General features: G+C 67.6%; 3 protein-coding genes across 3 annotated transcripts in view; 2 read left to right on the forward strand and 1 right to left on the reverse strand.

Moving 5' to 3' along the window:
- Positions 1-10,882, forward strand: part of CHLRE_01g001300v5 (uncharacterized protein) — a 29,814-nt gene extending 18,932 nt beyond the window's left edge. Inside the window, exons 31-43 of the mRNA XM_043058091.1 lie at positions 38-797; positions 1,092-1,741; positions 2,120-2,211; positions 2,632-2,805; positions 3,132-3,202; positions 3,654-5,706; positions 6,530-6,565; positions 6,828-6,918; positions 7,163-7,355; positions 7,664-7,703; positions 8,069-8,193; positions 8,357-8,474; positions 8,821-10,882. Coding sequence (XP_042928005.1) covers positions 38-797; positions 1,092-1,741; positions 2,120-2,211; positions 2,632-2,805; positions 3,132-3,202; positions 3,654-5,706; positions 6,530-6,565; positions 6,828-6,918; positions 7,163-7,355; positions 7,664-7,703; positions 8,069-8,193; positions 8,357-8,474; positions 8,821-9,666 — 5,249 coding nt within the window. The 3' untranslated portion in view covers positions 9,667-10,882. The remainder of the gene's footprint in view (positions 1-37; positions 798-1,091; positions 1,742-2,119; positions 2,212-2,631; positions 2,806-3,131; positions 3,203-3,653; positions 5,707-6,529; positions 6,566-6,827; positions 6,919-7,162; positions 7,356-7,663; positions 7,704-8,068; positions 8,194-8,356; positions 8,475-8,820) is intronic.
- Positions 10,883-11,262: 380 nt separating this feature from the next.
- On the reverse strand, positions 11,263-19,948 carry CHLRE_01g001350v5 (uncharacterized protein). The gene is made up of 17 exons (XM_043058092.1): positions 19,625-19,948; positions 18,994-19,073; positions 18,530-18,581; positions 18,135-18,217; positions 17,782-17,849; positions 17,271-17,527; positions 16,947-17,061; positions 16,670-16,749; positions 16,170-16,323; positions 15,515-15,632; positions 14,983-15,077; positions 14,426-14,637; positions 13,733-14,062; positions 13,177-13,517; positions 12,665-12,775; positions 12,281-12,339; positions 11,263-11,986 (listed from the first exon to the last, which is right to left on the reverse strand). The coding sequence occupies exons 1-17, from the start codon at positions 19,719-19,721 to the stop codon at positions 11,782-11,784; spliced, it is 2,457 nt and encodes an 818-aa protein (XP_042928006.1). The 5' UTR covers positions 19,722-19,948; the 3' UTR covers positions 11,263-11,781.
- A 100-nt stretch (positions 19,949-20,048) lies between these two features.
- CHLRE_01g001400v5 (uncharacterized protein) lies at positions 20,049-25,969 on the forward strand. Its single transcript, XM_001700284.2, has 5 exons — positions 20,049-20,563; positions 20,937-21,538; positions 21,743-22,865; positions 23,048-23,299; positions 23,484-25,969. Exons 1-5 carry the CDS (start codon positions 20,548-20,550, stop codon positions 25,136-25,138), a joined length of 3,648 nt encoding a protein of 1,215 aa, XP_001700336.1. The 5' UTR covers positions 20,049-20,547; the 3' UTR covers positions 25,139-25,969.
- Positions 25,970-26,209: the final 240 nt, after the last annotated feature.

A 26,209-nucleotide genomic window follows, 5' to 3' on the forward strand; every position in this document is an offset into this window, starting at 1 on the left:
CGCCCACACCTGCCCACACACTCCCACACGCCCGCAGCCGCCTACCCCTACACCGCCAGCCTGGCTGTGCGCGCGCTGCCGCCCGGCGGCTCCGCCCACAACACCAGCCTAGCAGACCTTGATACGCTATGCAGCAGCAGCACCGGCGCAGCCGCCGCAGCCGCCACAGCCGCCGGGCAGCAGCCGCCGCCGCCACCCGCCTGGTGCGACCCGCAGTTTGTGGCCGTGGATTCCGCTGGCGGTGGCGGCGGCGGCGGCGGCGGCTCGGGGGCGGGCGGCGCGCTGACGTTGACGCTGGCTCGCGGTGGCGGCGTCTGGAGCCGGCTGGTGCTGCGGGGCTGGCCGGGGGAGTACGGGCTGTTCGTCAACGTGTCCGGGCGGGAGTGGCGGGTGCGGGAGCTGGCGCTGCCGCTGTCGCTGCAGGCGTGCCGGCTGGGGCAGACGCTGGACGCGCGTGCGGCGGTGGTGGGCGGCGTGGCCACCTGGACCTCCTGCCGCGCCTGCGACTCGGGGCAGGTGGGCCTGCTGCGAGACCTGCGCCCGCCCTACGCCGCCTACTACCGCGGCAGCGGCGGCGGCAGTGGTGGCAGCGGCAGCAGTGGCGGCGGGGGCGGCGGCGGCAGCGGCAGTGGCGGCGGTAGTAGTGGCGGCAGTGGCGTGCTGTCGGGGGAGGTAGCCGACGGCGGCGGCGAGGGCGGCGGCGCCAGCGGCGGCAACCTGACGGCGGCGGCGGTGCGGGCGGTGGCGGCGGCGGGCTCCTCCTCATTCTGCATGAACTGCCCCGTCAACGCGTTCTGGTGCGTGCGCGCGCATGTCGCGTACGTGTCAAGTCACACGTGACGTGTGTCATTTCGTCTCGTGTCGTGTTCGTGTCGTGGCGGGTGGGCGGCACTTGAGGTGGCACTGATGTGAGCGGCACTGACCATCGACCGGCTGCTTCGGGAAAGGTGTTTGGGGAAAGGTGCGGGGCACTGATTATGCGGTGTGTCCCTCCCCTCCCCTCCTCCGGCTCGCCAAGCAACCCCTACCTCCTAACCCCCCTCCGCCCCTCCGCCCCTCCCTCCTTTGCCAACCCCTCCTCCACCCGCCAGTCCCGGCGGTGCGGTGGTGGTGCCTGCGCCCGGCTTCTGGCACTCCGCCGCCAACAGCTCCCGCATACACCGCTGCCCCAACCCCGCCGCCTGCAGCGGCAACAGCGCCTCCCCCTCCTCCTCCTCTTCCAGCTCCGCCTCTGCCTCCTCCTCCGCTGACCTGGCCTACACCGACAGCCGCACCCGCGCCCTGGTCAGCTGCCAGCGCGACTGGTACGCCAGCGCAGTGCCCGGGGCAGCCCTGCTGGCGCGATGGCGCGCCACCGGCGGCAGTAGCAGCAGCGCCGGTGGCAGTAGCAGTGGCAGTGGCGGCAGTAGCAACAGCAGCGGCAACGCGACCGGGCAGGACGACACGGGGCCGTGCCTCCTGTGGATGGACGGTGACGTGGCAGCCATCACCGGCAGTAGCATCACCGGCAGTAGCATCACCAGCAATAGCATCACCGGCAGTAGCAGTAGCAGCAGCAGTAGCAGCAGCAGCAGCAGTAGCAGCAGCAGCTACAGCCTGTACGGCGACATGCTGTGCGCCCCGGGCTACACGGGCAACCTGTGCGCCGCCTGCCGGCCGGGCTACGTCATCAACGCCGACTTCGACTGCAGCAGCTGCCCGCGCCTGGACCGCACCATAGGGCTGGGCGTGCTGGCCTTCGGTGCGCGCTGGGGCGGGAGATGGAGGGGGGGGCGGGGGTGGGGGTGGGAGATGGAGGGGGGAAGGAGAGGAGGGCTGTAGATATCAGCCCATACTAGGGTGACGTGCACGTGTTTTTTTTGCGTGTGTGCAATGGGACGGCATTCGGGCTGGAAGGTACAGGCGGTCGTGCGGGTAGGACAGGCAGAGAGGCTGAGACGGAGGGAGGCAGGGAGTGGAGGTTTCGGAGCCAAGAGCCGCGCTCGCCGCCCACACACGCCCCACCAAGTTGCGCCCGGGACCCGTCTCCCTCGCGAGGCCTTACCAACTGGTCATGCCTGGAGTCCCCTCGCCCCCTCAAACCCCCATTCCACTCCCCCTTCCCCCCCCACACACACAGCCGTGAACCTGCTTCTCATCCTGTACACGGTGTTTGCCAACATGGACATTGGCGAGGACCCGGACGAGGCAAGCATCGGAGACATACTCAAGGTGGGTGGGTGGGTGTGGGGGCGGGGGCTAGGGGGCTAGGGGGCTGGGGAGAGTGGGTCAGGGGGCTGGGGGGCGGGTTGGGTAGGTGTGGGGTGGTCACGCACAGCAGGCGCGCACATGCCGTACACATGCAAGGACGCATGGGGCATGTCCAATCGGCCCCCTGTCTCCTTGTACGTTTCCAACAACATTTTCCCAACATCTATTCACACACATGCACACACACGCCTTGCCCCTCCCCACCCCCTTATGTCCCCCCTCTGCTCGCTGTTCCCTGCTCCCGCTGCTCCTTCCCAGTTCCCACCACCTTACAACCCACACCCTCTGTCCGCTACCCCTCCCTCCTCCCACCCCTCCTCCCACCCCTCCTACCCCTCCTGCCCCTGCCCCTGCTGCCTGCCTGCCACCCCCCCCCTGCAGGTGATCATCATCCACGCGCAGCACTTTGTGATCCTGACGCGCCTCAACATCGCCTACCCCGCCGCCATCGGCGTGATCAAGGGCACGCTCAGCACGCTGACCGGCGCAGAAGCCTACCTGGCCTTCAACTACGGATGCGTGGTGGCGGGCCGCAGCAGCGCAGCGCGGGCGCAGGTGAGGGAGGGGAGAGGAAGGGAGGGAGGGAGGGGGGGAGGGAGGGGGGGGGGGCGGGCGGATGGTGGGGGGGGGGGACGGGCGGTGTCGGGAGGCCCTCATCACCGCCTTGGGGACTGCGGGCGACCCACCCGCCCTTCACCTGCACACTGCCTGCAGCCGCCACCGCCGCCCACCCGCACGTCGGCGTGCCCCGCACCCCCCCCCCCGCATCCCTGACTGCCGCCTCTCACACACATACTCCCGCACTCCCACACACCCACTCCCCCCTACACCCACTCCCGCACCCCCACTCAAACCCGCACTCACGCCCCCCCCCCACGCAGGCCCAGCTGCTGGGCAACCTGGTCAGTCCGGTGGCTGTGGCCGCCGTGAGCCTGGTGCTGTGGGCGCTGCGGTGAGGGCGGGGGCAGCAGGGAGGAGGGCAGGAGGAGGGCAGGAGGAGGGGGAGGAGGGGGGCGTGGGAGGTAGGGGAGGAGGGGGAGGAGGGCAGGAGGAGGCAGTGGCGTGGGCAGTGGCGTGGGCGTGCGGGTGGTGAACTTTGTTGAAGCGCCCCTGGAGCTGCTGTGTGGGGCTGCGTGGTGCTGCTGCTGCTGCTGCGTGATGGTCCGCCCCGTGCTAGCTAGGCTGGTGCTCGAGTGATAGGTAGGCTCATCTGCTCCACACGCCCAACAGCCCGTGCGACCCGCATCCCCCACCCCCCACCCACCTCCCCTGCTGCTCCACACACACACACACACACACACACACACACACACACACACACACACACACACACACACCACCCCTGCTGCTCCACCAACCACCACCTCACCCCCCACACACACACACACACCCCTGTCCCGCAGCTACAAGTTCCTGCACCGCGCGCTGCTGCGCAAGGCGCCCGCCATGCCGCGCTCCCACCTGCACAGCAGCAGTCGCCGCCGCATGCTGGACGGCCTGGTGGCGGCGGCGGCGGCACTGGAGGAGCAGGAGGGGGAGGAGGACCTGGGGGAGGGAGAGGGGGCGGAGCGGGAAGGGGAGGAGGGCCAAGAGGAGTGGGAGGAGGAGCGTGGCGCCAGCCGCCAGTCTGGTGACGTGGAGACGGCGACGGCGGCGGCGGCCCTGGAATACGACCACTGCAATGCTGGTGCTGGTGGTGGAGGTGGAGGTGGAGGTGGAGGTGGAGGTGGAGGTGGTGGTGGGGGCGCGGCAGGTGTCGCTCTCACAGCAGCGGCGGCTGCGGGCGGCAGCGGCGCGGGTCCTGACAGCGCTGTGCTGCCAGTCGACGACGTTGGGGAGCAGGAGGAGCCGTGGCAGGAGCAGGTGGCGGCGGGGGAGGGGGCGCCTGTGCCGCTGCCGCTGCCGCTGCCGCCGGCGCAGGCAGGGGAGCAGCGCTGCCCCCGTACGCACCCCCATCCCCAGTCCGAGGCGGAGGCGGCCACCCAGCAGCAGCCTGCTGCCCAGCCCCACCCCCACCCCCAGCCCGAGCCCGAGCCCGAGCCCGAGCCCGAGCCCGAGCCCCAGCCCGAGCCGGCCCTGGGCCTGCCCGTGGGTGGATACCCCGACATCTACCCGCACACCCACCACCCCTACCGGCCCGCAGCCGCCCAGCCGCCCGCTGCTACTGCCGCTGCTACTGCCGGCGCCGCTGCCGCTGCTACTGCCGGCGTCGGCGGCTCCCAGCAGCCTCCTGGGCTGTTGCAGGGCCTGTTGGGCTCCCTGCGCCGGTCCCTGACCCTGCCACGCCAGCAGCAGCAGCAGCAGCACACGCAGCCCAGCACCGACACAGCGGAGGCCGCGCCGCTGCCGCCGCCGCCGCCAGCAGAGCACGAGCCGCCGCGACCACCGCCACCGCTGCAGCTGCATCCGCAGCTGCCGCCGCTGCCCCTGCGGGAGCGCCTGCAGCTGCAGCAGCAGCAGTACTACCCACCGCCACTGCAGCAGCACCCGCAGGAAGCAGCAGCAGCACACAGCACCGCGGCTCCAGCTCCGCCTGCTGCTGCTGCTACTGCTACTGCTGCTGCTACTGCTGCTACTGCTGCCAATGCGGCACCTGCCGCTACTGCTACTGCTGCTGGCGGCGACGGTGGCGGCGGCAGCGTGTGGGACCGGCCCTCGCCGTTTGCGATGTTGGGTGCGGGCGACGTCGAGGCGGTGGAGGGCCGCAGCAGCAGCCGCAGCAGTGTGCGGGTGCACGTGCGGCTGCCCGCAGCAGCAGCAGCAGCAGGCAGTGCCGCGCCGCCGCCGCCGCCGCCGGACAGCAGCAGCGCGGCGGCGGCGGCGGTGGTGGCGGCGGACTCCGCCCCTGCAGCCGCCGCAGCCGCAGCCGCAGCCGCAGCCGCAGCCGCAACGGTGTCCAGCTTCATCGCCCTCCCCGCCAGCCAGCAGCACCCGCACGCGCTCCCCAGCAAGGCGCCCCAGCGCGGCCCCTCCCGCCTCGCCACCGCCACCACCACCACCACCACCACCACCACCTCGCGCACCCCCCGCCCCAGCCCCACCACCACCAACATCAAGCCGCGCCTCAGCCTGCGCACCAGCGGCAGCGGCGCCGCCGACGCCGGAGAGCGCCCCAGCCGCCCCAGCCGCCCCAGCCGCCGCAGCAGCACCAGCGGCGGCGTCGCCGGCCCCGGCACGCCGCTTGCGGAGCTGCGCTCGCGGCCCGGCGCCGCCCTGCGCTACGCCTTCTCCACCGTGGTCCTGGGCCACGCGCCCACCAGCAGCAGCAGCGCCGTGTTCATGAACAAGAACAGCCTGGCGGGCCGCAGCAGCGGCGGCCGCAGCAGCAGCAGTGCGGGCGGCGGAGGCCGCAGCAGTGCGGGCGCGGGGCTGGGCGGTGGCGGTGGCGGGGGTCTGGCTCTGGTGCATGTGGACACGGCGCTGGGGCTGGTGCCGCAGCTGGGCATTGTCATGATGGTGGGGAAGGGGGAGGGGGGGAGGGTGGGGAGGGGTGTGTGTGTAGGCATGTGATGGGATGGCGTGACCTCGGTGACGTACACACACACACACCCCGTTTGCATTTGCCGTCATGCATGCGCCCATGCCGTCCCCCGCCTGTTTACTTGCTCGTGATCGCCCAACCTCCGTCTCTTTCCCAAATCGCGCAACCCCTAGTGTAGTTAATTGGGCTGGGACTGGGCTGCGTGTTTGCTCTTGCTCGTCGCGCGCCGCCGCGCTAACATGTTCCTTCGCTCTTGTTCGTGACACTCCCCTGCTGCCGCCCTGTGCTCTGTTGTTTTCTTATTCGCTCGTAGGTGAGATTTTCATCGAGGATTGGGCGGGAGCTTGGACTTAGCGGCCAGGAGTAGCGACGCGGAGCTAGGAATCGTAGGAGTGCCTGGGCCTCACGGTACCGTGAGCACATGCATGGGTTTGCACCCTTGAGAGCGTGTGGACACTAATCCCCCCTCGAGGTTAGAGTAGCGGGGGTTGCGCGATTTCCGGTTGGTAAGACCGGCGGCTCACCGCAGCAGGTATGCGAGGTAACTTCAGGTAACATCCGTAAACCGTCGCTTTGCTGCATCGCATACACTATCTTTGCGCAACGTTTTCCTTGTGCTCTTTAACACACACACACACACACACACACACACACACACACACACGCGCGCGCGCACGTGCGACGCATACACACACAATGCGCGCATTGTTTCCTTGTGCTCTTTACACACTTCTTCCCCACTGTACGGCTGCCGGTCTCCCCACTCCCTGACTCCGCCCCTGACCCTCCCCCGGACAGGTGGCCGTGTTTGTGCTGTACCCCGCACTGGCCCAGGTGGGCGGCCTAGGGGGCAGGGGCTAGGGGGTGACAGGGGCGGCGGCTCTGTTGGGCCGCTGGACTGCTGCTGGGTTGGCGCTGGCTCGTTGCTCACAGAACGGATTGGGGGATGGGTGGGAATTGCGGGTGCAGGGCGTGGGCGCGGGGAGCACAATGCAGAGCTGAACCTATGGAGTTGCTGTCAGTCGAGCCTCACACACACAATACTCCCCCCCAAACACACACACACACACACACACACACACACATACACACGCAGGCCTCGCTCAGTGTGTTTTCCTGCATCATCATTGACGACGGCGCGGGGCCGCTGGCGGCCAACCAGCTGGCCACCTGGCCCTGGGGGTACTGTGAGTGAGGGGGGGCGGGAGGGGAGGGCCGGCGAGCGTGCGCATCCCCGACACACACACACACACAAACACACACACACACACACACACACACACACACACACACACACACACACACACACACACACACACACACACACACACACACACACACACACACACACACACACACACACACACACACACGCCAACGTACACACACACACACCCGCACACACACTCATACCACTCACACCACTCACAGGGGTCCGCGACATGGGCATGCGCTGCTACACGGGGCTGCACGCGGCGCTGTACGTCCCCCTGGGCGCCGTGTGCGTGCTGGCCTTCTGCCTGGCACCGCCCGCCGTGGCCGCCGCGACCATGTACCGCCTGCGAGCCCAGCTGCCCGCCTTCCACACCCAGGCCGTGTACGGCTTCCTGTACAGGCGGTACAGGTGGGAGATGGCGGGGGGTGCGGGTGTGTGTGTGTGTGTGTTTGTGTGTGTGTGTGTGTGTGTGTTTGTGTGTGTGTGTGTGTGTGTGTGTGTGTGTGTGTGTGGGTTGGATGTGGTGTGTGTGTGGGAGAAGGGTGGCATGCGTGGCGTTCATTGGGGTTGGCAGGGGGTGGCTCTGAAGTGTGCTCAGCTTGGGTGCTGCCTTGAGCTGAAGCCGGAGCAGGGAGGGCGGGGCGCAGGCCCACCGCAAGCTGACACGCCTGCACACACACGCATACACACACCCCTCTGGCCACACGCATACGCAGGCCCAACTGGTACTTCTGGGAGTCAGTGCTGCTGCTGCAGGTGCGTGTGTGTGCGTGTGTGTGCGTGTGTATGGGCTTTTGTGGGCCTGTGTGTGTGCGCGCGTGTGTGTGGGCCTGTGTACGTGTGTGTGTGTGTGTGTGTGTGTGTGTGTGTGTGTGTGTGTGTGTGTGTGTGTGTGTGTGTGTGTGTGTGTGTGTGTTCTCTGCAGCCTGCAATCTACAGCCCCACCGCAGCCGCAATACCTACCCGCGCATGCGAACGCCCAGCACACGCGCCCACATGCCACCCGCGCTGCATCCGGCTTCAACGAACCCAACCCAACGCACTGCTCTCAACAACCACTGCTCCCTGATGGCCTCCTCCCCTCCCCCTCCCCTGCCACTCCCACTCCCCTTCTGTCCCAGACCCTGACGCTGGTTGCGGTGGACGTGTTCAGCCGCAGTGTTCCCACCCTGTACAAGGCGCTGCTGCTGCTGGCGGCACTCATCATCATCTCCTCAGTCAACATGGTGTGCAACCCCATTCGCAGGTGTGAGGGGGCGGAGCTACCTGTGTGCCGTGCTTGCTGTGGCGTGCCGTGTGCCTACATACTTGCGCTTTCCTGACAACAACACCCTCCCCCGCGCCGCCTTCCCCCCTTCCTCCCGGCCGCCTCCCCACCACCTCCCTCCTGCTGCCCTGCCCTCCCGCAGCCGCCTGGTGGTGGTGTTGGAGTTCATCAGCCAGATGGTCCTGTGCATGACCATCACCCTGTCGCTGTTCTTCATCGACACAGACAGCGAGAGCGGCTACCTCAGCAGCGTCAGCGCGGTGAGGGGCAAGAGGCAGGCAGGAGGGCGGCACAGGAGGGAGGGGGCGGCAGAGGGAAAGGGAGGGAGCGGGAGAGGGATAGGGATAGGGCGGGAGGGTTGAGGAGTTGGGTTCGGCACATGGCAACAAGCGACGTACTCGCTTTCACGCGCACACGCTGATGTGGTGTGCGTCCATCAAGGGCGTCACCTGCACATGTACACTCGTGTAACAGACTCGTGCATGGCCTCCTCCCTTGCAACCACACACACGCCCTCGCACCCCCTCACACGCCCTCGCTTCCCCGCCCTCACCAACCTCATCCCCTCCCTCCCCCTCCCGCAACCCCCTACCCCCTGCTTGCCAGGGTGTTGTGGGCGTCATCATCATCTGCCTCAACCTGGGCCTGCTGGCGCTCTTCACCGCCCTCATGGTGCGCCGCTCCTGGGCCGGACTGGCCGCGCGGCTGCGGAGCGCAGCGGACTTCGCGGCGGTCATGCTGGGCGGAGGCGGAGGAGGAGGCGGAGGAGGGGGAGGCGGAGGCGGAGGAGGGGAAGACGAAGGAGGCGGCGAGGACGGCAGCAGCAGCAGCGTTACCAGCAGTTGCCATGGGCGGGGAGGAGGAGGCGGAGGGGGAGGAGGGGGAGGGAGAGGGCACGTGGGGGCCTCTCAGCAGCCCGAGGCGGCGGGCGCCCCAAGGAAGCCAAACGGCGGCGGCGGCGGCGGCGGCGGGGTCGAGCAGCAGCAGCACTGCTATCACTCGGCTGCGGCGCCGCCGGCCCCGCACCGCCTGAGCGGCTCGGGCGTGGACCCCAGCAGTGGCGGCGCCGCCGCGGCCAGTGGTGGTGGCGGCGGCGGCGGCCCCGCTGCCGGCAGCAGCAGCAGAAGCGGGCGGACCACAGCAGCAGGCGAGGGCGGCGGCGGGTCGCGGCGGGTGTTGCGGCCGTGCGTGCAGCGGTCTGGCGCGGCGGAGGTGGGGCTGGAGCTGGAGGTGGTGGAGGCGGGGGCAGCCGTGGGGGGCCAAGGCCGTGCGGGAGCACAGGACGCCGCGGCGGCAGGCGACGATGCACGACAGCAGCTGCAGGCTGCTGGGTCGGGGGCGGCGGCAGCGGCGAGCGGTGCACTGCCGCAGCCGTGGCGCAGTCCCGCCCAGCGCGCCGTATACAGCGACAGTGGGGCTGGGGGCAGCGGCAGCGTCTGGCGGGGCGCCTAGAGCTTGGATAGCAGTAGCGGCAGTAGCAGTAGAAAGAGGTAGCAGTAGTATTGCCATCAGCAGTAGCAGTAACTGGAGCAGGCACGCGCACTCGTCACACAGCAATCAAGCAGTCGTGAGCTTGTCAGTACAGAAGCGGTAGTGACCTGCCGCTGGCGCATGTGGGCTGTGGTAAAGGAACGAGGGGCGGAATTCAATTCGACTGCATCGCGGCTACTAGGCTGGCCACGCAGCATGCATGGCCCAATGGCGGATTCGCTACTGTTGCTTGGTTACTTTTAAATAGCGCTGTACAGGTGTGACATATATATGTGTGTGTGACATAAGTGTTCTTGCCTTGCGTTGCGCCGTTGCATTGCCCGCCGCATACACGCATACTTGCCTTGCAATGCAGACATGCTAGCTACCTCTGTGCATACACACCGCTCAATATCTCCGGCGTCCGAAACTGTGATGCTTCTTGTTTGTGCGTTGTGTGCGTGTTGCCAACTCAAATGCCCGTCGCACTCGTGTGTGGCACCTGATCCCAATCTTGGAAAAAACACGGAAGCAGTCGGTTGGTGGTGCGTGTGGGGATGGTTGCTGTTTATTGCATATTTGCGTGTACTGTCCTTCATCTATGATCACACAATTGGGGTATACGGTAGTATTGGTTTGACACAATTGTGTGGGATAGGTGTCGTGCCAGGTCGTGCTGTGACGGCTGGGCGGCCGGGGCGGGCCTTCGGTTGGGGGTGGCCTGTACGTGTGCGCGTGCGTGCGTGTACGTGTTTGTGCGGAGGGCGGGAAACCCGGACTGTGGATTGTGTCGGGTCATACGGTTGTGGAAACCGGGCTGTGGCTGGCAGCAACTAAGTTGTGGCTTGCGGGGGGGGGGGTCGAGTTTGGAGACCTGTGCCGACAATTAAGGTTGGGCCGGGGGGCCGTGTCAGATGCGGTCGGGACCCGCCCCCGCGCGGCAACTCAGGTGTGCTCCGACGGCATTGAAGATTGCGCGCGGGGTTGGCATCTATCCACAACCTGGGTTCCCGACTTCAGCTGGGACCTCCCCTCAGGAAGGAGCCCAGGAGATTACATACAGGCCGGTCGGGGGATGGCGGGCCGGATGGGCGAGGTACCTGCCTGCGCTGACACCCCCGCCGAACTCCGCGAATTGGAACCTCCTCCTTGACCTCCTCCTAGGGCGGTGGTTGACAGTATGTAAGATCATTCAAAATCAGGGCAGTTTGGGGGCGCGGTGTTTGCCGGCCCCCGCTTCCTAGGCCTGGGGCCACCACTTGAGGGCCACGGCAGGCGGCCAGGGCGACCGCGAGGGTGTGGCTACAGAGGGGCAGGGCGCCCCGGCGGATGTGCCGCGCCCGTACTACCGTACCCCAGCAGCCCCCGACATGCCGTACAGCATACACCCCCCCAGACACAGCCAGCCGCAAGCCAGACACACACATATGTACACGAGTTGATACGCCCCCGCAAATGGGGACACGATTCCATGTGTTGCGTCGTGCGTGTTACACGTTGTGTGGATGGCGGCTCCGCCGCCGGAGACGTAGGGGGTGGGTCAGCAAGTCACTGCGGTCTACGTGTGGGGTTGGGAGGGCTAACCGGAACCGCTGTGTGGCCACGCAGGAGGAGCGATGAGGGACGACGACGGCGTCATCGGGACTGACACAAGCAAACTCACAAAGTAGCGAGCGCCACGCCGCGCCCCGGGAATCCCCGGTACTTGCCCGGCCACTCATGGCAGCCCGGGCCACGCATGGGCCCCATGCACCAAACACACACGCCACGCCCCCGCCCCCGGGGGGCTTCATCATGTGCACTCCAAACGCTAATTGATACGTCCCCTGCTCGCCGCCTTCTTCCGCAGACCCGCCAACCCTTCCGCAAGCAAGATATTCAAGGCAAGCACATATGCTGCCACATTCCTCCACCTCCATCCACACCTCCACACTCCCGAATCACACCGGCATCACTGCTGGGTAAATGGATCAATGGGTCCCGCAGGACACACACCTCCCGCGCCCGCCGGGCCTCCACCCGCTGCCTCCCTCCCTCCCACCCTGCCTCCCTCCCTCCCTCCCACCCTCCCTGCCTGCCTGCCTCCCTCCCTGCCCCTCAGTGGTGGTGGTGCTGCTGCGCGCCTCCGCCTCCGCCGCCCCCTGCCCCGGCGCGGCGCTGGTACTCTGCTGCTGTGCAGACGCGCCACTGGCCCTCGCCGCCGCCGCCGGCGCCGTCGCCGCTGAGGCACTCCAGCACGTGGGTGTGGTGCTGCAGCAGCGCCAGGCGGTGGCCCACAGACACGTAGCAGGGCACACGCTTGCTGCAGCGGGGGGAGGGAATGGCGGGGAATGGCGGGGAGGAGGAGGAGGGGGAGGGGGAGAAGAGGGGGTAAGAGGGGGATAAGAGGGTCAAGAGGGGCAGAAGAAAGGATAAGAAGGGGCAAGGGTGCGTGCACAGCAGTATATGTGTGCTTGTGTAGAGAGAGGAGGAGGAGGCCGAGGGGGTGTTGGCGAGGCCGCATGCGGAGGTGGCAGGTGGGAGGTCGGGGAGGAGCCGCGGCCGGCACACACACGCCCGCCCGCACAGGCCCACACGTGCTCACACACGTGCTCACCGGATCAGCGAGTACAGGCGGCTCTCGGTGGGGCCGTCCAGAGCCGACGTCGCCTCGTCCTGGCGGGGTGGCGGCGTGACGGGGTGGCGGGAGCAGGGGGGGAGCAGGCATGACCGGCAGGGGGAGCAAGGAGGGAGCAACCGGGGGAGCAGGGGACGGAATCCTTCATCCCCACCTCCAACCCAACCCCCTCCTCCATTTCCACCCCCTCTGCACCTATCCACCCCCAGCTTGGCGCCGGACGCTGGACTCCGCGGACATCGGTAACGACGACTACTGTGTACCTTTGTATCTGGCTACGACTTCACTGCATAAACTCAATGCGTGTAACCCCCCCCCCCACCCCACCCCCCTCCTTTCTTGCCCCCCCGCCCCCCCCCGCACCATGAACGCCAGGCAGGGCCGCGCCGCCAGCAGCCGCAGCACCGCCAGCCGCTGCTGCTCGCCCACACTCAGCACACTGCTCCAGTCCAGCTCCACATCCAGCCCGCCCACCTGCGTGCGTGCGTGCGTGCGTGTGTGCAGCAGGGCGTTGTGCAGGATACAAGTGTGTGTGTGTACGTGTTTGTGGCAGGGAAGCGGCAGGCGCCGCGCCCGCCCACAGCCACCCGCACAACGGCCTCACTCCAGGCTTGCTCCGGGCTCGCTTCAACAAAATTATTTCAGGAAGTGTGCTGCAGCGAGATTGCTTACGGAGATTGCTAACGGCGACTTCATCAGGGAGAGAAGCGGAAGCCCGTTAGGGCAAGAGAGCAAGTGCCCCGCAGCAGTAACACGAAGCAGGTGCCTGAAGGCCTCTGGCTGAGTCTTAATGCAGCGGGCTACTTGTTGCCGCTGCACCCACCCACCCAGCCACCCACCCACCCACCCACCCAGCCACCCACCCAGCCACCCACCCGTGCGACCAGGTCGGGCAGGCACACGTCATCCAACAGCGCCAACAGCTCTTCATCGCTCACAGAGCCGCCGCCGCCGCTGCCGCCGCCGCCGCCACCCGCCCCCGACTGCAGCGCCACCAGAGATATGGAGGCGGCCATGTGGCCGCCGCCGCCTCCGCCCCCTCCGCCGGCTGCAGCGGCAGCAGCAGTGGTGGTGACGTGGCTGAGCAGCAGCGGGGCGCGCTCCTCATCGCCCTCCTCGCCCTGGCCTTGGCCCTGGCTGCCGGGGGCCGCGGGCCGCGTGGTGGTGGTGGTGGTGGCGGGGGGCGCGGCGCCGGCTGGTGCGGTCCCGTCCTCCACTGCGGCAGGGCGGGCGGAGGGATGAGGGGGAAGGGGTGAGCGGGGCGGGAGAAGGAGGGCGATGGAGGAGCAGGGGAAGGGGGGGTGGCGATGTTTCAAAACACACATACAAACACCCCCCCGCTACACAGCATTCCCCCACTCTCATTCTCACGCCTGCCCCGAGCCCGCTGCCGCTGCTGCTGCTGCTGCCGCCGCTGCTGCTGCTGCTCACCCGCCACCGCCGTCACCGCCGCCATGTCCACCCCGCTCGGGAAGGTGAGCTGTGTGCGCAGGTCGCCCAGCGGCATGAAGGGCTTCTGCGGCAGGAAGAACACACCGCCGCCGCCACTGCCACTGCTAGCACTGCTAGCACTGCCGCTGCTGTTGTTGTTGTTGGCGCCCGCCGCCGCCGCCGCCGCCTCGTCGTCGGCTGTCGCGGCGGTGTTTGCGGGGCCTCCGGGCAGCAGCACGGTGCCGCCGCCCGCCACCCACAGCCCGGCGATGGCCCGCAGCAGGGAGGACTTGCCGCAGCCGCTGGGGCCCACGATCAGCAGCGACTGGCCTGAAGGTGCAGGGCAGGGGCAGGGGCAGGGGAGGGGGTTACTTGCCCGAGCCCTAGTTCCCAATAGTCAATAAATTGTCGCCCTTGGCTAACGAGGCGCCATAGGGGTGCGGCGCCGGGCACTCAGCTCGGCAGTCCCACCAGCTGGGCGTCAGTCCAGTCCGGGGGCGCCCACACAAGTCACTCACATCACACACAGGGCTGGCGGGCTCCGGCACACGCGGACGGAGTCCGCCTCGACCCCCGTGGGCACCTCTCCCCCTCTGCCCCACCCGGCCCCCACCCCTCCCCCCACTGCCCCACCCGGCCCCCATACCCCAATTCCACAGCCCCCAACCCACCCGCCTCCCCCCACTGCCCCACCCGGTTCCAGGCTGAGCGACAGCCCCGCCGTGAGCACCCTGGAGCCGCCGCCGCCGCCGCCGCCCGGCGTCACCACCCGCAGCTGCCTCAGCACCAGGCCGCGCAGCCCCGCCGCCGCCCGCCGCGCAATGACCTCGCCGCCGCCCGCCGTGGACAGCAGCGCCACCGCCGCCGCGCTGGCAGCAGCAGCAGCAGCCGCCGCAGAGCCGCCCCTGGAGAGTGGAAGTGGAGTGGGAGGCGGATCAGGCCGGGCAGGTGGGGCAGGTAGGGCAGCTTGTGTGTGTGTGTTAGAAAGCACAAGGGTTGATAAACGCAAAGCCGTGTGTGCAGCAACGCGGCGTTACGGGACGGCGTACGGACATTACCCTATGCGTGTGTGGAACGTGCGAAGGGCGTGTGTGGGGCGTGTTTGGGTATGCGAACACGCGTGCAGTGCGGCACTACGACACGTTCTCCTTGTCACTACCACTACCACCTCTCTCCCCCTGGCGCTGTCCACCGCACCCACCCGCCCGCCTCCACCGGCCTCCCTCCCTCCCGCCTCCCGCCCGGCTCACCCCTCGCTGCCGCTGCTGGGCAGGCCGGTGGCCGCCGCCGCCGCCGCCGCCGCGTCCATGGCCGCCACCAGGTCATGCAGGCGCTCCGTCTCGGCCTGGGGGTGGGGGGCGGGAGGGGAGGGAGATACATGGGGCGATCGTTTGTGTGTGTGTGTGCGTGTGTTTGTGTGTGTGTGTGTGTGTGTGTGTGTGTGTGTTTGTGTGTGCTTGGGAGCATAGGATGGGGGAGCACGTGGCGGTTGAGGTTGTGGCTGCCTCGTTGCGCCGGATGGCCCAACCGCAGCAGCACCTCCAGCCGCCAGCTCCTGCCGCCCGGCGCTCCAGGACACAGCAGGGCACAGCAGCAAGACACGGCACGGCGTGCAATGTGCGCCCGCCACACCCGCCACCTGCTCAGACAGCATGTGGTGCCCCCGCCCGGCCTACCGGCTACCGCCCCAGCTGCCTCCTCCAGCCCCTCCCTCCCAGCCCCCTCCCTCCCCCTCCCTCCCCCCCACTTCTAAATTAATCATGAATGTAACCCCCCTCTTACCGCCAGTCCGGATATCTGCGCCAGGTTGTTGATGATGATGGACAGCGCGGCGTCGATGCGGCTGAAGGCGAAGGAGGCCTGGCTGATCACGCCGAACTCGATCTCGCCCTTGAAGTAGCTACAGGGGGGTGAGGTGTGGGTGAGGTGGGGGAGATGGAGGCGAGGGGTGGGTGGGGTGGGTGGGGAGTGGTGGGGTGGTGGCGGTGGTGGGTGGGGTGGTGGTGGTGGCGGTGGTGGGTGGGGTGGTGGTGGTGGCGGTGGTGCAGAGAGTTACGTGCCCGAGCCCAACGACATAGGTCCCGATTGTCAAGTAATCGTGCGGTAGCGGTGATGGGACACAGAGCGGAAAGTGGGCAGCGGGTGGTGGAGGGTAGTGGGATTGGGTGGGTGAGGGTGGGATGGTGGAGGGGAAGGAGTGTCGCAGCTCAAGCACCCTCGTGCACACAGCGCCCCCCAACCCTCGAGCTCGCACCGCATTACCCATTGTGTGACCCAAATCCCCCCGCCCTCCCCCGTTTCCACCTCCCCTCCCCCACCTCCACCCGCCCTCCCCCATTTCCACCCGCCCTCCCCCACCTCCACCCCACTCCTCCACCCTCCCCCCCTCCCCCACCACCACTCTCACCCTCCGCCCCCCCCACACCCGCCCCCTCACCGCGGCGCCGTGAGCAGCGAGGGCACCAGTATGGTGGCGTAGCTGTACACACTGGTCCACAGGTCGTACAGCGCCGACCACCGCACCCGCTCGTACGCCACACCCAGCACGCCGCCCAGCCGCGACAGCACACGCACACGCTCGCCCGCCTCGCCTGGAGGGCGGCGAGGGCGGTGGGGCGTACAGGCGCGCGCGTGTGTGCGTGTATGTGTGTGTGTGTGTGTGTGTGTGTGTGTGTGTTGGAGGGCGTGTGCAAGGGAAGGGGAAAGACCTTTGTACACAGAGCCAAGAGCACCGTTGGTGGTGGCGACGGCGATGGGCGGGAGCCGTCTGAGGATTGGGTCGCGCCCCGCCCTGGCCCTGCCCTGGCCCTGCGGTCGTCCGCCTCACGCCTTCGGCCCGGCAACCAGACACGGACGCTCCATCACATGCAAATGAGCATGAGCCCCACACCAACACACGTGCACTCGCGCCCTCCCCTCCCACCCTCACGGCCTCACCCTTGTAGAAGGCGATGCTCTCGGCGTTCTCCCGCACGCGCACTAGGCTGAAGCGCAGGTCGGCCTCGCGAGCCAGCTGCCTGCCAGGCGGGTGGGAGGGAGGGAGGGGCGGGGGTGGCGGGAGTGGGAGTGGTGGCGGTGGTGGTGGAAATGAGGGCAGCCAGCCCCCCCAAACCCTAGCGGCTCTGGACATGGTGTAAGGGATACCCCGCTCCACGGCCCTCCACACACGCACACACACACACACACACCCGCCACGCCACACGTCTGTCCCCACCTGTAGTACAGGCTGGTGAGCACCCGCCCGAACATGGCGGTGGTGACGAAGGTGCCCACGCCCGCGTACATGAACATGAACACCACCAGGCTGCCGCTCACGCCCCACAGCACACCTGCAGCAGCGGCAGGGGCGGGGGCAGGCGGAGGCAGGACCAGGGGGGGGGGGGGCGGGAGGTGCAGGGGGCAGTCAGATGCAGTCAGGGGCACGGAGGGGCGGGCGCGGTGGTAGGCAGCCCCTCTTGCTCCTCCCCAGCCCCTCGCCACACACCCACACACCCACCATCATCCATCGTCACCCACCGCCATCCACCCCGCCCCTCACCCGCAAATGCCACGCAGCTGAATATCTTGCGGCATATGGTCAGCGACAACGACACGCTGGACCGCACGAACGAGGCCACGTCATCACAGATGCGCTGGTCGGGGTTGTCGATGCCGCCCGCCGCGCCGCCCGAGCCGGCACTGCTACTGCCGATGCCGGCGCTGCTACTGCCGCCGACTCCGCCGCTACTGCCGCCGGCCGCGGTGGCGGAGGAGCCGTCAAGGGCGTCGCCGCGCTGGCGGATGTGGTAGAAGGCCCTTAGGGGGGGAGGGGGAGGGGCGAGAACCGGACATGAGTACACATGAGCACACATTTGAGCACACAGCACGCGTGCGGGTGTCGCCACAGACGTCTGCAACCCTGTCAAAAGAAAGATGGGCAGGCTGCAGGCCCCAGCATGAACGGCCCCAGCACAGGTGGGTGGGCGGTATGTGCCCCCGCCCCCCCCCGCCCCCGCCCCCGCCCCCGCCCCCGCCCCCGCCCCCGCCCCCGCCCCCGCCCCCGCCCGCACCTGTGTGCGAAGTACTTGCGTGTGAGCAGGCGCGTGAGGTGGGCGCGCCAGGACAGCACCAGCCGCTCCTGGGGAGTGGGAGGGGGGGCAGTGGGGGGAGGCGCGTGTGTGCCGTGTGTATGTGGCGGATTTTGGGGGGTGGGTGGGAAGGGGGCAGCACGGCAGGGAAAGTGGAAGCAGGCAGCTGCCAGGCTTCCTTAGCTTCCCTGGCCCTGGCCCTGCCCCCCCCCGCATTGTTGGCATAGCCCTTCATGCCCAACTGCGTCTGATGGAGCTTAACAACCCCGCCTTCCCTGCACTGCCCCGCCCGCTGCCGCCTGCCTGCCGCCTGCTGCTGCCGCCCCTGCGCTCACCTCCACCCAGGACGTGAAGCTGAACAGCGGCGCGGCAATGAAGATGATCACCACGAACTTGCGCACCGCGGCATAGAAGCCGGCTGCAGGGGGAAGGAGGCGTGGCTCATTACAGGAGCGTTGCTGCTGCATGCCGCAGCGACACGCGCCCAGACCCTCCACCTCAGAACCCACGCCCCCATGCGCCCCAGACCCAAAGTTTGCCCGCGACCCATCATCCATCGACGACACGCACGGCCCGGCCCGGCCGGGCAAGGCAAGGCGGGTCATGCGTGCATGACCATGGGAGGGATGTGGCCCTGCGTTCATAGCCCTTAAATGATGTGGGTCGGGCCCCACCGGCTCCCTCACACCGCCGCCCCCCCCCACACACACACCGGCGCTCCCCCACTCACGTACGTCCTTGCCGGACAGCGCCGTGCTGAAGTCCCTCTGGGCGTACGAGATCTGTGCGTGTGTGTGTGTGTGTGTGTGTGTGTGTGTGTGCGTGTGTGTGCACAAAGGACGTGTGTGGACACCGGCATGAGCAGGAGGGGAGGGAGAAGGGCTGCGAGCTGGGGTGGCCTGGGCTCGGCAGTGAGCCCCCCCCTCCCCCGAGGGCTGCTGCTCTCCACAGCGCCGTCTGTCCAGCAAGGCCGCAACACCGGCACCTGTGCCCCCTCACAGTGCAGGCACACCACAGCCCCCGCCCCACCCGGCCCAGCCCCCGCCCGCTCCCACAACTTGCACGCCGTCAACCCCGCCCGCCCGACACACACATATATAACACACACACACACACACACACACACACACACACACACACACACACACACACACACACACACACACACACCAGACACCACGCACTACGTCTCACGTGCACCGAGAACAGGGTGGTGACCAGCGCCAGGCAGATCACCGCCGCAGCGTAGCCGCGAGCCACCCAGCGCGCCTCGCCTGCGCGGCGGCGGCGGTGGCGGCGGTGGCGGCGGTGATGCAGGAGTGCATGGTGTGAGCCGGCATGGCACGTGATGGAAACCGTGCTGCACACGATATGTGTGTGTGTGTGCGTGTGTGCGTGCGTGTGTGTGTGCGTGCGTGCGTGTGTGTGTGTGTGTGTGTGTGTGTGTGTGTGTGTGTGTGTGTGTGTGTGTGTGTGTGTGTGTGTGTGTGTGTGTGTGTGTGTGTGTACCGTATCTGTGTGAGGGTTGCCACACGGCCGCTGGGCTCCTCTCGGAAGCCAGAGGTCCCGCCGGCCCGCCCTCTTCCAAGCGTCCTCCGCAAGACAGCTGCGGGACGCACGCTCACGCACACACAGCAGCGGTGCTTTTGCTGTGCATGCCGGTGCCCTCCAACGCCCAGGTGCCTCCCCCCATTGGGACCTATTCCTTTGGGCTGGGGCACATCACCCCCACCCCGTTTGGTTTAAGGCCAGCTGGTATTTACACCCCTCCCCGCACATGCCCCTTGCCGTGGAGCTCCCCTAATATTAGCCCATGGCAGCTGACCTGTGAACCAGATTGTCACCAGGCGCCACCACTTGGGCAGCACGCTGCTGAGCGAGGCGGTGGAGCCTGGGCACGCAGCAGCAGCTCCAGCGCCCATGGTCCTTCTCGAGGCTCCGGAGGCAGCGTCAGAAGCTTTTGCCTTTTGCCCTGATTCTATATGCACAGCTGTATGCTTTTCCTTTGTTGTCCCTCCTTCTGTCATTCCCTATTTGGCTAATTGATCCGTTTTCGAAGACGCGCTCTCGTGAGCTGAGTTACTTGATAGTATCTACCGCATTTGTATGATATGTGTACGTTTAGCAGTCAAAACAGGGCGCGGATCTGTGCACGGGCAACTTGCAGCTTGCGCTTGAAATTGCAATAACAATGCTGCGTTCCTACGACAGTCCAGCTACAAGTAGCATGCAATATATTCTTTTAACTCCATGGAGTCTCGCAGGGACAAGACTCGACGGGATCCAAGCGGGCTTGCAACCTGTATGTAGCGGCCCACCTTGCTAGTATGAGCCGTCGTATTATTGGCCGCACAACAGGATACCACAAGCAACCACATCAGCAGCCGCGAAGCTTTGAGAGCAACTGTCTACGAGAGACGAAGCTGGTCGCGCAATCGCGGGCGCTTGAATCACGAGCCCGGAAGGCCCCGCCTTAATACAAACGCTGGCATGCTTATACAGAACGCAGGACAACTACTCGTTTAACCAAACTACAACCTGCACTGCAGACCCAACTCGTAAAGACCAGTCCATCTTTTGCAGCAACGAAGCCCTCGTCGGGCAATCTCTTGGATCAACGAGCAATATCAGGACCATTACAAGCGTATAAACAACTTGTCGACGCCGTCGCCTCTCGCTGACTGCTCCTCTTCTCGCATCGGGCCTCCGGGGCCGGTGCAGAGGCGACGAACGCTCGCGCTGCTAGCAATGCATAGACGTAGAGGTAAGGGAGCTGTAGAATTAGGCAGGCTTGGCCGGTAGCGCACCTTCGCTTCGTCTGCCTTACACACCGCAACGGCTCCACGGACGTGCGAAGCCGCTAGAGCTCCCGCTAACCCAGCAGGTTGTGCTCCATTTGTATCAGGGGCACATACCTCTATGTATCATCAGACCTCGGGGCGGCTCTCATTCGCGACAGACTGTCGGTTCGCTAGACATCGCGTGAGCTGCATGCACCTGCCATGTAGCCTCGCGCCGCCTCGCCCCAGCGTCTGCCCACCCCACGTAGCGAGTTTTGCAGAGCTGAACTCAAATGTGCCTTTCACCATGCCTCGAGCTGGTCACATACCTCTTTGCCTGCCCCGTCCCGCACGCAGGTGCCGCAGCTGCGGCAGCCGTGCCGCACGCTGGCGCAGCCGCTGGTGCGGGGCCAGCGCTCCTGCTGCTGGCGCTGTTGTCTGCGGCGGCGCTTCCTCGCTGCGTGTCGCCGTGCGGGCACCACGTGGTGTCGGGTGAGGTGCGGGACCTGGTGGCGCTGCACCTGGCGCACCAGGCCGCGCACCCGCTCAGCGGCGCCTGGGGGGCGGCGCTGCGCGTGGGCGGCCGCCAGCAGCAGCAACAACAGCAGCAGCGTGTACATGAGGGCCATGAGGAGCAGGAGGAGCGCGAGGAGTCGGAGCAGGGGCTGCAGCAGCAGGAGGTGGTTGTGGACGTGCTGGGGCGCCTCCGGCACCAGCACGAGCACGACCACGGCAGCCACGGCCACGACCATGGTCACGACCACCATGACCACAAGCACGAGCATGAGCATGAGCATGAGGAGCACGAGGATGAGCATGACCACGACCACGAGCATGAGGAGGAGCACGACCATGACCATGATGATGATGATGATGATGAGGAGGAGGACGAGGACGAGGAGCAGGACGCGGAGGAGGAGGAAGGCAGCCTGGCCATTGAGCGCCGCCGCCTGCAGCAGGTGAGACCCCTGCATCACGCGGTATGCGCATGTGGGGGCTGGCGCAAGCAAGGTACTGACGAAGGGGGCGCGGGGGCTTGCGAGTCAGGCTGGGCTGCATCCACCGCACGCCCCGCAACCGATGCTCCTCATAGGTGCTGCACCCGCAACCCTCACCGGCATCCACCCCCCTCCCAACACGTGCCCTCGCCCACCCCCTCGCAGACCGTCCCCCCTCCCGCGCCGCTGCGGCTGGCGGTGAGCTACCAGCACCTGGAGGCGCTGGACGCGGGCCAGCAGCAGATGCTGACGCGGGTGGTGGAGGCGGTGCGCCGCATCCTGCAGAAGTTCATCTCGGTGCAGCGGCCGCCCAGCGGCGCCATGCTGGCCGACCCCTACTGCCTGTCGTACTCCTCCACCCGCGGCTGCCTGTCCTACTACCCCGACTTCGTGTCGCGCCGCCCCGCGCCCGACAACCTGCTGTGCGGCCTGGCCACGGTGCGGCCGGAGCACGTGGTCAACCCCGCCAACTGCACCCGCCGCGCCTCGCTGGCGGACGTGCTGGCGCTGGGCAGCGGCACCTCGGGGCCCGCCAGCGGCGCGGGCGGCGGCGCCAGCGGCTACGGCTCGGGCTGCAGCAGCTATGCGGGCACGCCGGGCGAGGCGGCGGACATGTACATGTACATCACCGCGGTGCAGAACAGCGACTGCGACGCCGGCGCCGCGGCCTGGGCGCGGCCCTGCCTGCTGGACCTGGGCAACAACCGGCCGCTGATGGGCGCCGCCAACATCTGCCCGCCCGCGCTGTCCATGCTGGACGAGTCCAGCCTCACGGCGGTGCTGGCGCACGAGATGATCCACGCGCTGGGCTTCACCGAGTCCATGTTCAACCTGACGCGGCGGCCCGACGGCAGCCCGCGCCCGCAGTCCGAGGTGGTGGCCAGCGCCGTCATCGACGGCCGGACCGTCAGCCGCCTCATCACGCCGCGCGTGCGCGACGCGGCGCGCGCGCACTTTGGCTGCGACAGCCTGGCCGGCGCGCAGCTGGAGAACGAGGGCAGCGAGGGCAGCGCCGGCAGCCACTGGGAGTACAACCTGTTCCAGGGCGAGGTGATGGTGGCCTCCACCATCTTCGCCGCGGACGGCTCGCCTCCCGCGCTCAGCAACCTGACGCTGTCGTACCTGGAGGACACGGGCTGGTACGTGGCCAACCGCAGCTCGGCGGGCCTGCTGGCCTGGGGCGCGGGCGCGGGCTGCGCGCTGCCCGAGAAGAGCTGCCAGCAGTACATGGCGGCGGTGCCGGACCAGCGCCTGTTCTGCGACGCCTCCAACCCGCCCACCAGCGGAGGTGAGAGCGAGCGAGAGACGGGTGGGACGGGCCGGGGGGCAGGCTGGGGGTTGTGGGCCGGGCTGAGGAGGCGGTGGCCGTAATGGGCACCCCCATGAACGGCGCCGCCGACGCCAGTGTAATGAGCCGGAAGCTGCATGTGCCGTAACCCGTCCGTTCCACCCCCCGCCGCGCCCCTGCAGACGGCTCGCCCGCCTTCCGCTGCAGCGACGACTTCAAGTCCACGGGCGTGTGCCGCTCGCTCAACTTCACGGGCGGCTGCGGGCTGCTGCTGAGCCGCAACGCCGCGCAGACCTGCACCAGCCCCGACGCCACCTACGACATGCCCGACGTGTTCGGCTGGGGCACCGGCTCCAACTCCGGCCGCTGCTTCCCCGTGGTGTACCGCTTCAAGGCCGCCGCCGCCAACAGCATCTACACCTTCCCCGGCACAGGTAAGCACGCGCACTGGCTGGCGCCATGCGGCCCCGGGGTCTTGGGAGCTGTGCTTGCTGTTGATTGTGGGCTTGAGCCGGGCCGTGTCAAGACCTGTCCTGGTGTTGCTCGCTCCAGCTCTCGCAGGACCTCACCCTGGTGTGCCACTCCCTCCTGTTCACATATGTCGACTGGCACATGCAGGCGTGGACGGTGACGTAGACGCGGCGTGCTTCGACACGGCCTGCTCGGCGGACGGCAGCCGCGTGTACGTCAAGATGTTTGGCCAGTCGTTCGAGTGCCCCGCCGGCCAGTACCTCAACCTGGCCTCGCTGCTGCCCAGCCGCTACCGCGCCGGCCGCATCGGGCCCTGCCCGCCCGCCGCCTCGCTGTGCGCCACGCAGAGCTGCCCTGCCGCCAGCTGCACCCCCGGCGGCGGCGACTGCCTCAACGGCCAGTGCTACTGCCGCCTGGCCTTCACCGGCCCCTCCTGCAGCGTCAACCTCATCACCGGCCAGGCCATCACCAACGACGCCACCGGCACCTCCCCCGGCTCCGGCAGCGGCACCAACGGCACCAGCTCGGGCGGCAGCGGCACTAACGGCACCTCCTCCGGCTCCTCTTCGCCGCCTCCTGCGGCGGTGTGGACGCAGGTGGTGCAGCTGAGCCTGTCGCTGTACAACCCGGTGGGCGACGTGACGGCGCGCAGCAGCGCCCTGCTCGCCACCATCGCCTTCTGGGCGGAGCTGCCCACCGCCGCGGTGCGCCTGGCGCTGGTGGCCGCGTCCGGCAACAGCACCAGCACCAGCAGCGGCGGCGGCGGCAGCAGCGGCAACAGCACCGCTGGGCCGCAGCTGTCGGCTGGCGAGGGCAACGGCGGCGCCACCACCATCACACAGGCCGGCCAGGCGTACGATGCCACAGCCGCCTCCTCCCCGCCGCCAGCCCACCGCCACTCCAGCCGCCACCTGCTGGACAACAGCACCTCCCCCTCGCCCAGCCCCAGCCCCGCGCCCTCTCCGCCTGCGCCGCCCCAGTCCATGGTGGTGACGCACCTGACCATGCCCTCCTCCCGCGCCACCACCATCCTGGTGGGCCGCCTGCGCGACGGCACCCAGGTCAGCCAGCTGTTCTCGGCCCTGGCCGCCGCCGGCTTCGCCACGCAGCCGTCCAGCCTCACCGTCGCCACGCTGCTCACCAAGGCCACCACCAGCCCGCCGCCGCCGCCGCCCGGCGGCTCCAGCGGCCGCCCCGGTGCCACGGCGGCTCCGGCCTCGGCCAGCGAGGACAAGTCCAACAGCCGCATGGTCATCATCATCGCCATCGCCGCGGGCGCGGTGGCGGCGATCGGCATCATCGCCGCGCTGGTCACGATCGCCGTGGTGCGCCACCGCCGCGCCCGCCGCCACCAGCAGCAGGCCAGCCAGCAGGCCGCCATGCAGCAGTACCTGGCGCCCGCGGCGCCGCCCGCCGTGCCGCCGCCCTCCAAGCGCGCGGCGCGGTACACGTACCAGCAGGAGCCGGCGCCGGGCGGCCCCGTGCCGCCGGCCCCGCCGCCGCCGTACATGGCGCACCCCCCTCAGCCTCCTCCTCCTGCTGGCGGCTTCAGTGCGCTACCCACCTCGGCCCCTGCCTCCGCGGGCGGCGGTGCTGCCTACTACCCGGCCGTGCCGGCGCCAGCGGCCTGGAACCAGACGCCGCCGCGGGGCAGCGCCCCGCAGCCGGCTGCTGCGGCCGCCGGCTCGCCTAGCAACGTGCCGTCCGGGTACGCCCACTACGGCGCGCGCGCTGGCTCGCCGCCGCAGCAGCCGCAGCCGTCGCCTCCCGCGTACGGCGGCCAATATGCGTCGTACCGGTAGTGGACCGCTGGCCGCCAGATGAGCGTTTGCCGCTGTTTGTGGGATGTGTGAGCTGTTCGGTGTGCCTGTGGTTTGGTGTGGTGGGTTGCTGGATGATGGTGTTCGCGGTTACTGTTGTGCATGCATGCGCCTCACATGTCGCATACGGGTGGTGTGATCCTACATGTTACATGTATATCAAGTGAGAGACGCGAGATGCCATATTCATGTCTTGCTTTTGTTTCGGGCAGTGCCTCCGGTCTATCCCCCATCCCTCACTTCCTGATGACCCTTCATCCTGCTTGCGAGTGTGATTCCACCAAACAAGAGTGACGAGTGACGCTCCTGCAGCAAGGGCTGCGGCCCCGCTGGGTTGTGGAGGAAGCTGCCGTATTGCCTATGCTGCAGCTGCTGGAGCTGCTGAAGCTACGGGCGGATATTGTTGAATACGCAGTGCGATCAACCAATGCTGCTAGTACGTATATACGAGTTGGCCGCTGCCCTTGTTTAGGAGTCAGACGCCGACGGTACAAGACATTTAGCTGCTTTTCCTAGTTGGTTGGGCCCAGAAGCGTGTGTAGCTGTTACCGTGGCGTGCACGCAGTGAGCCTGGGCAAGTGGGTAGCTGGGCCTCAGCTTTTTGTGATGCTCTGAAGGCGGTAGAGTTTAGACAGCCATAGGACGGAATGCCAGGGCGGGCAAGGCGGCCCGAAAATCATTTGATTCATGACAATGTGGGAATGCCTAGGCCCTGAGTCCGAAGAACTCAATCCTCAAGGCACCCTGTTGCTCGTGCGGACGAGCGCAGAAAGCAGATGCAATCATGCAAGGCCTCTGTAACACACGGAGGCCTCACATACTTGCCGTGCATACTTGCCCTAAGCCGCCAAATGTGTTGCACGGGCTGTAACGTGAGCAGCACACCCTGACCCTTACCGCCAGCGAGTAAGGGGTCTGTTCCGGCCAAACAACTACATGACCTTCCAGGGGACATGTGGAAGATGGATGGTCTGCGACTTGGTCATGTACGCCGCAAAGTGCAGGTTAAGTTAATTTAGCTGCAAGCATGGCATTGCCAGTTCAGCGTCACTC

This window comes from Chlamydomonas reinhardtii, chromosome 1 (assembly GCF_000002595.2).
Source record: "Chlamydomonas reinhardtii strain CC-503 cw92 mt+ chromosome 1, whole genome shotgun sequence".
Classification (NCBI taxonomy): Eukaryota; Viridiplantae; Chlorophyta; class Chlorophyceae; order Chlamydomonadales; family Chlamydomonadaceae; genus Chlamydomonas; species Chlamydomonas reinhardtii.

Excerpts from the sequence above, each read along its gene's own strand:
- CHLRE_01g001350v5 (XM_043058092.1), bottom strand. The coding sequence starts at position 19,721 with ATGGGCGCTGGAGCTGCTGCTGCGTGCCCAGGCTCCACCGCCTCGCTC. Across the intron at positions 15,633-16,169 it reads TCGCTGCTCACGGCGCCGCG|CTACTTCAAGGGCGAGATCG; the intron begins GTGAGGGGGCGG and ends ACCCCCCTGTAG. Across the intron at positions 15,078-15,514 it reads CGCAGATATCCGGACTGGCG|GCCGAGACGGAGCGCCTGCA; the intron begins GTAAGAGGGGGG and ends CCCCACCCCCAG.
- CHLRE_01g001400v5 (XM_001700284.2), top strand. Across the intron at positions 21,539-21,742 it reads AGCGCCGCCGCCTGCAGCAG|ACCGTCCCCCCTCCCGCGCC; the intron begins GTGAGACCCCTG and ends ACCCCCTCGCAG. Across the intron at positions 22,866-23,047 it reads CAACCCGCCCACCAGCGGAG|ACGGCTCGCCCGCCTTCCGC; the intron begins GTGAGAGCGAGC and ends GCGCCCCTGCAG.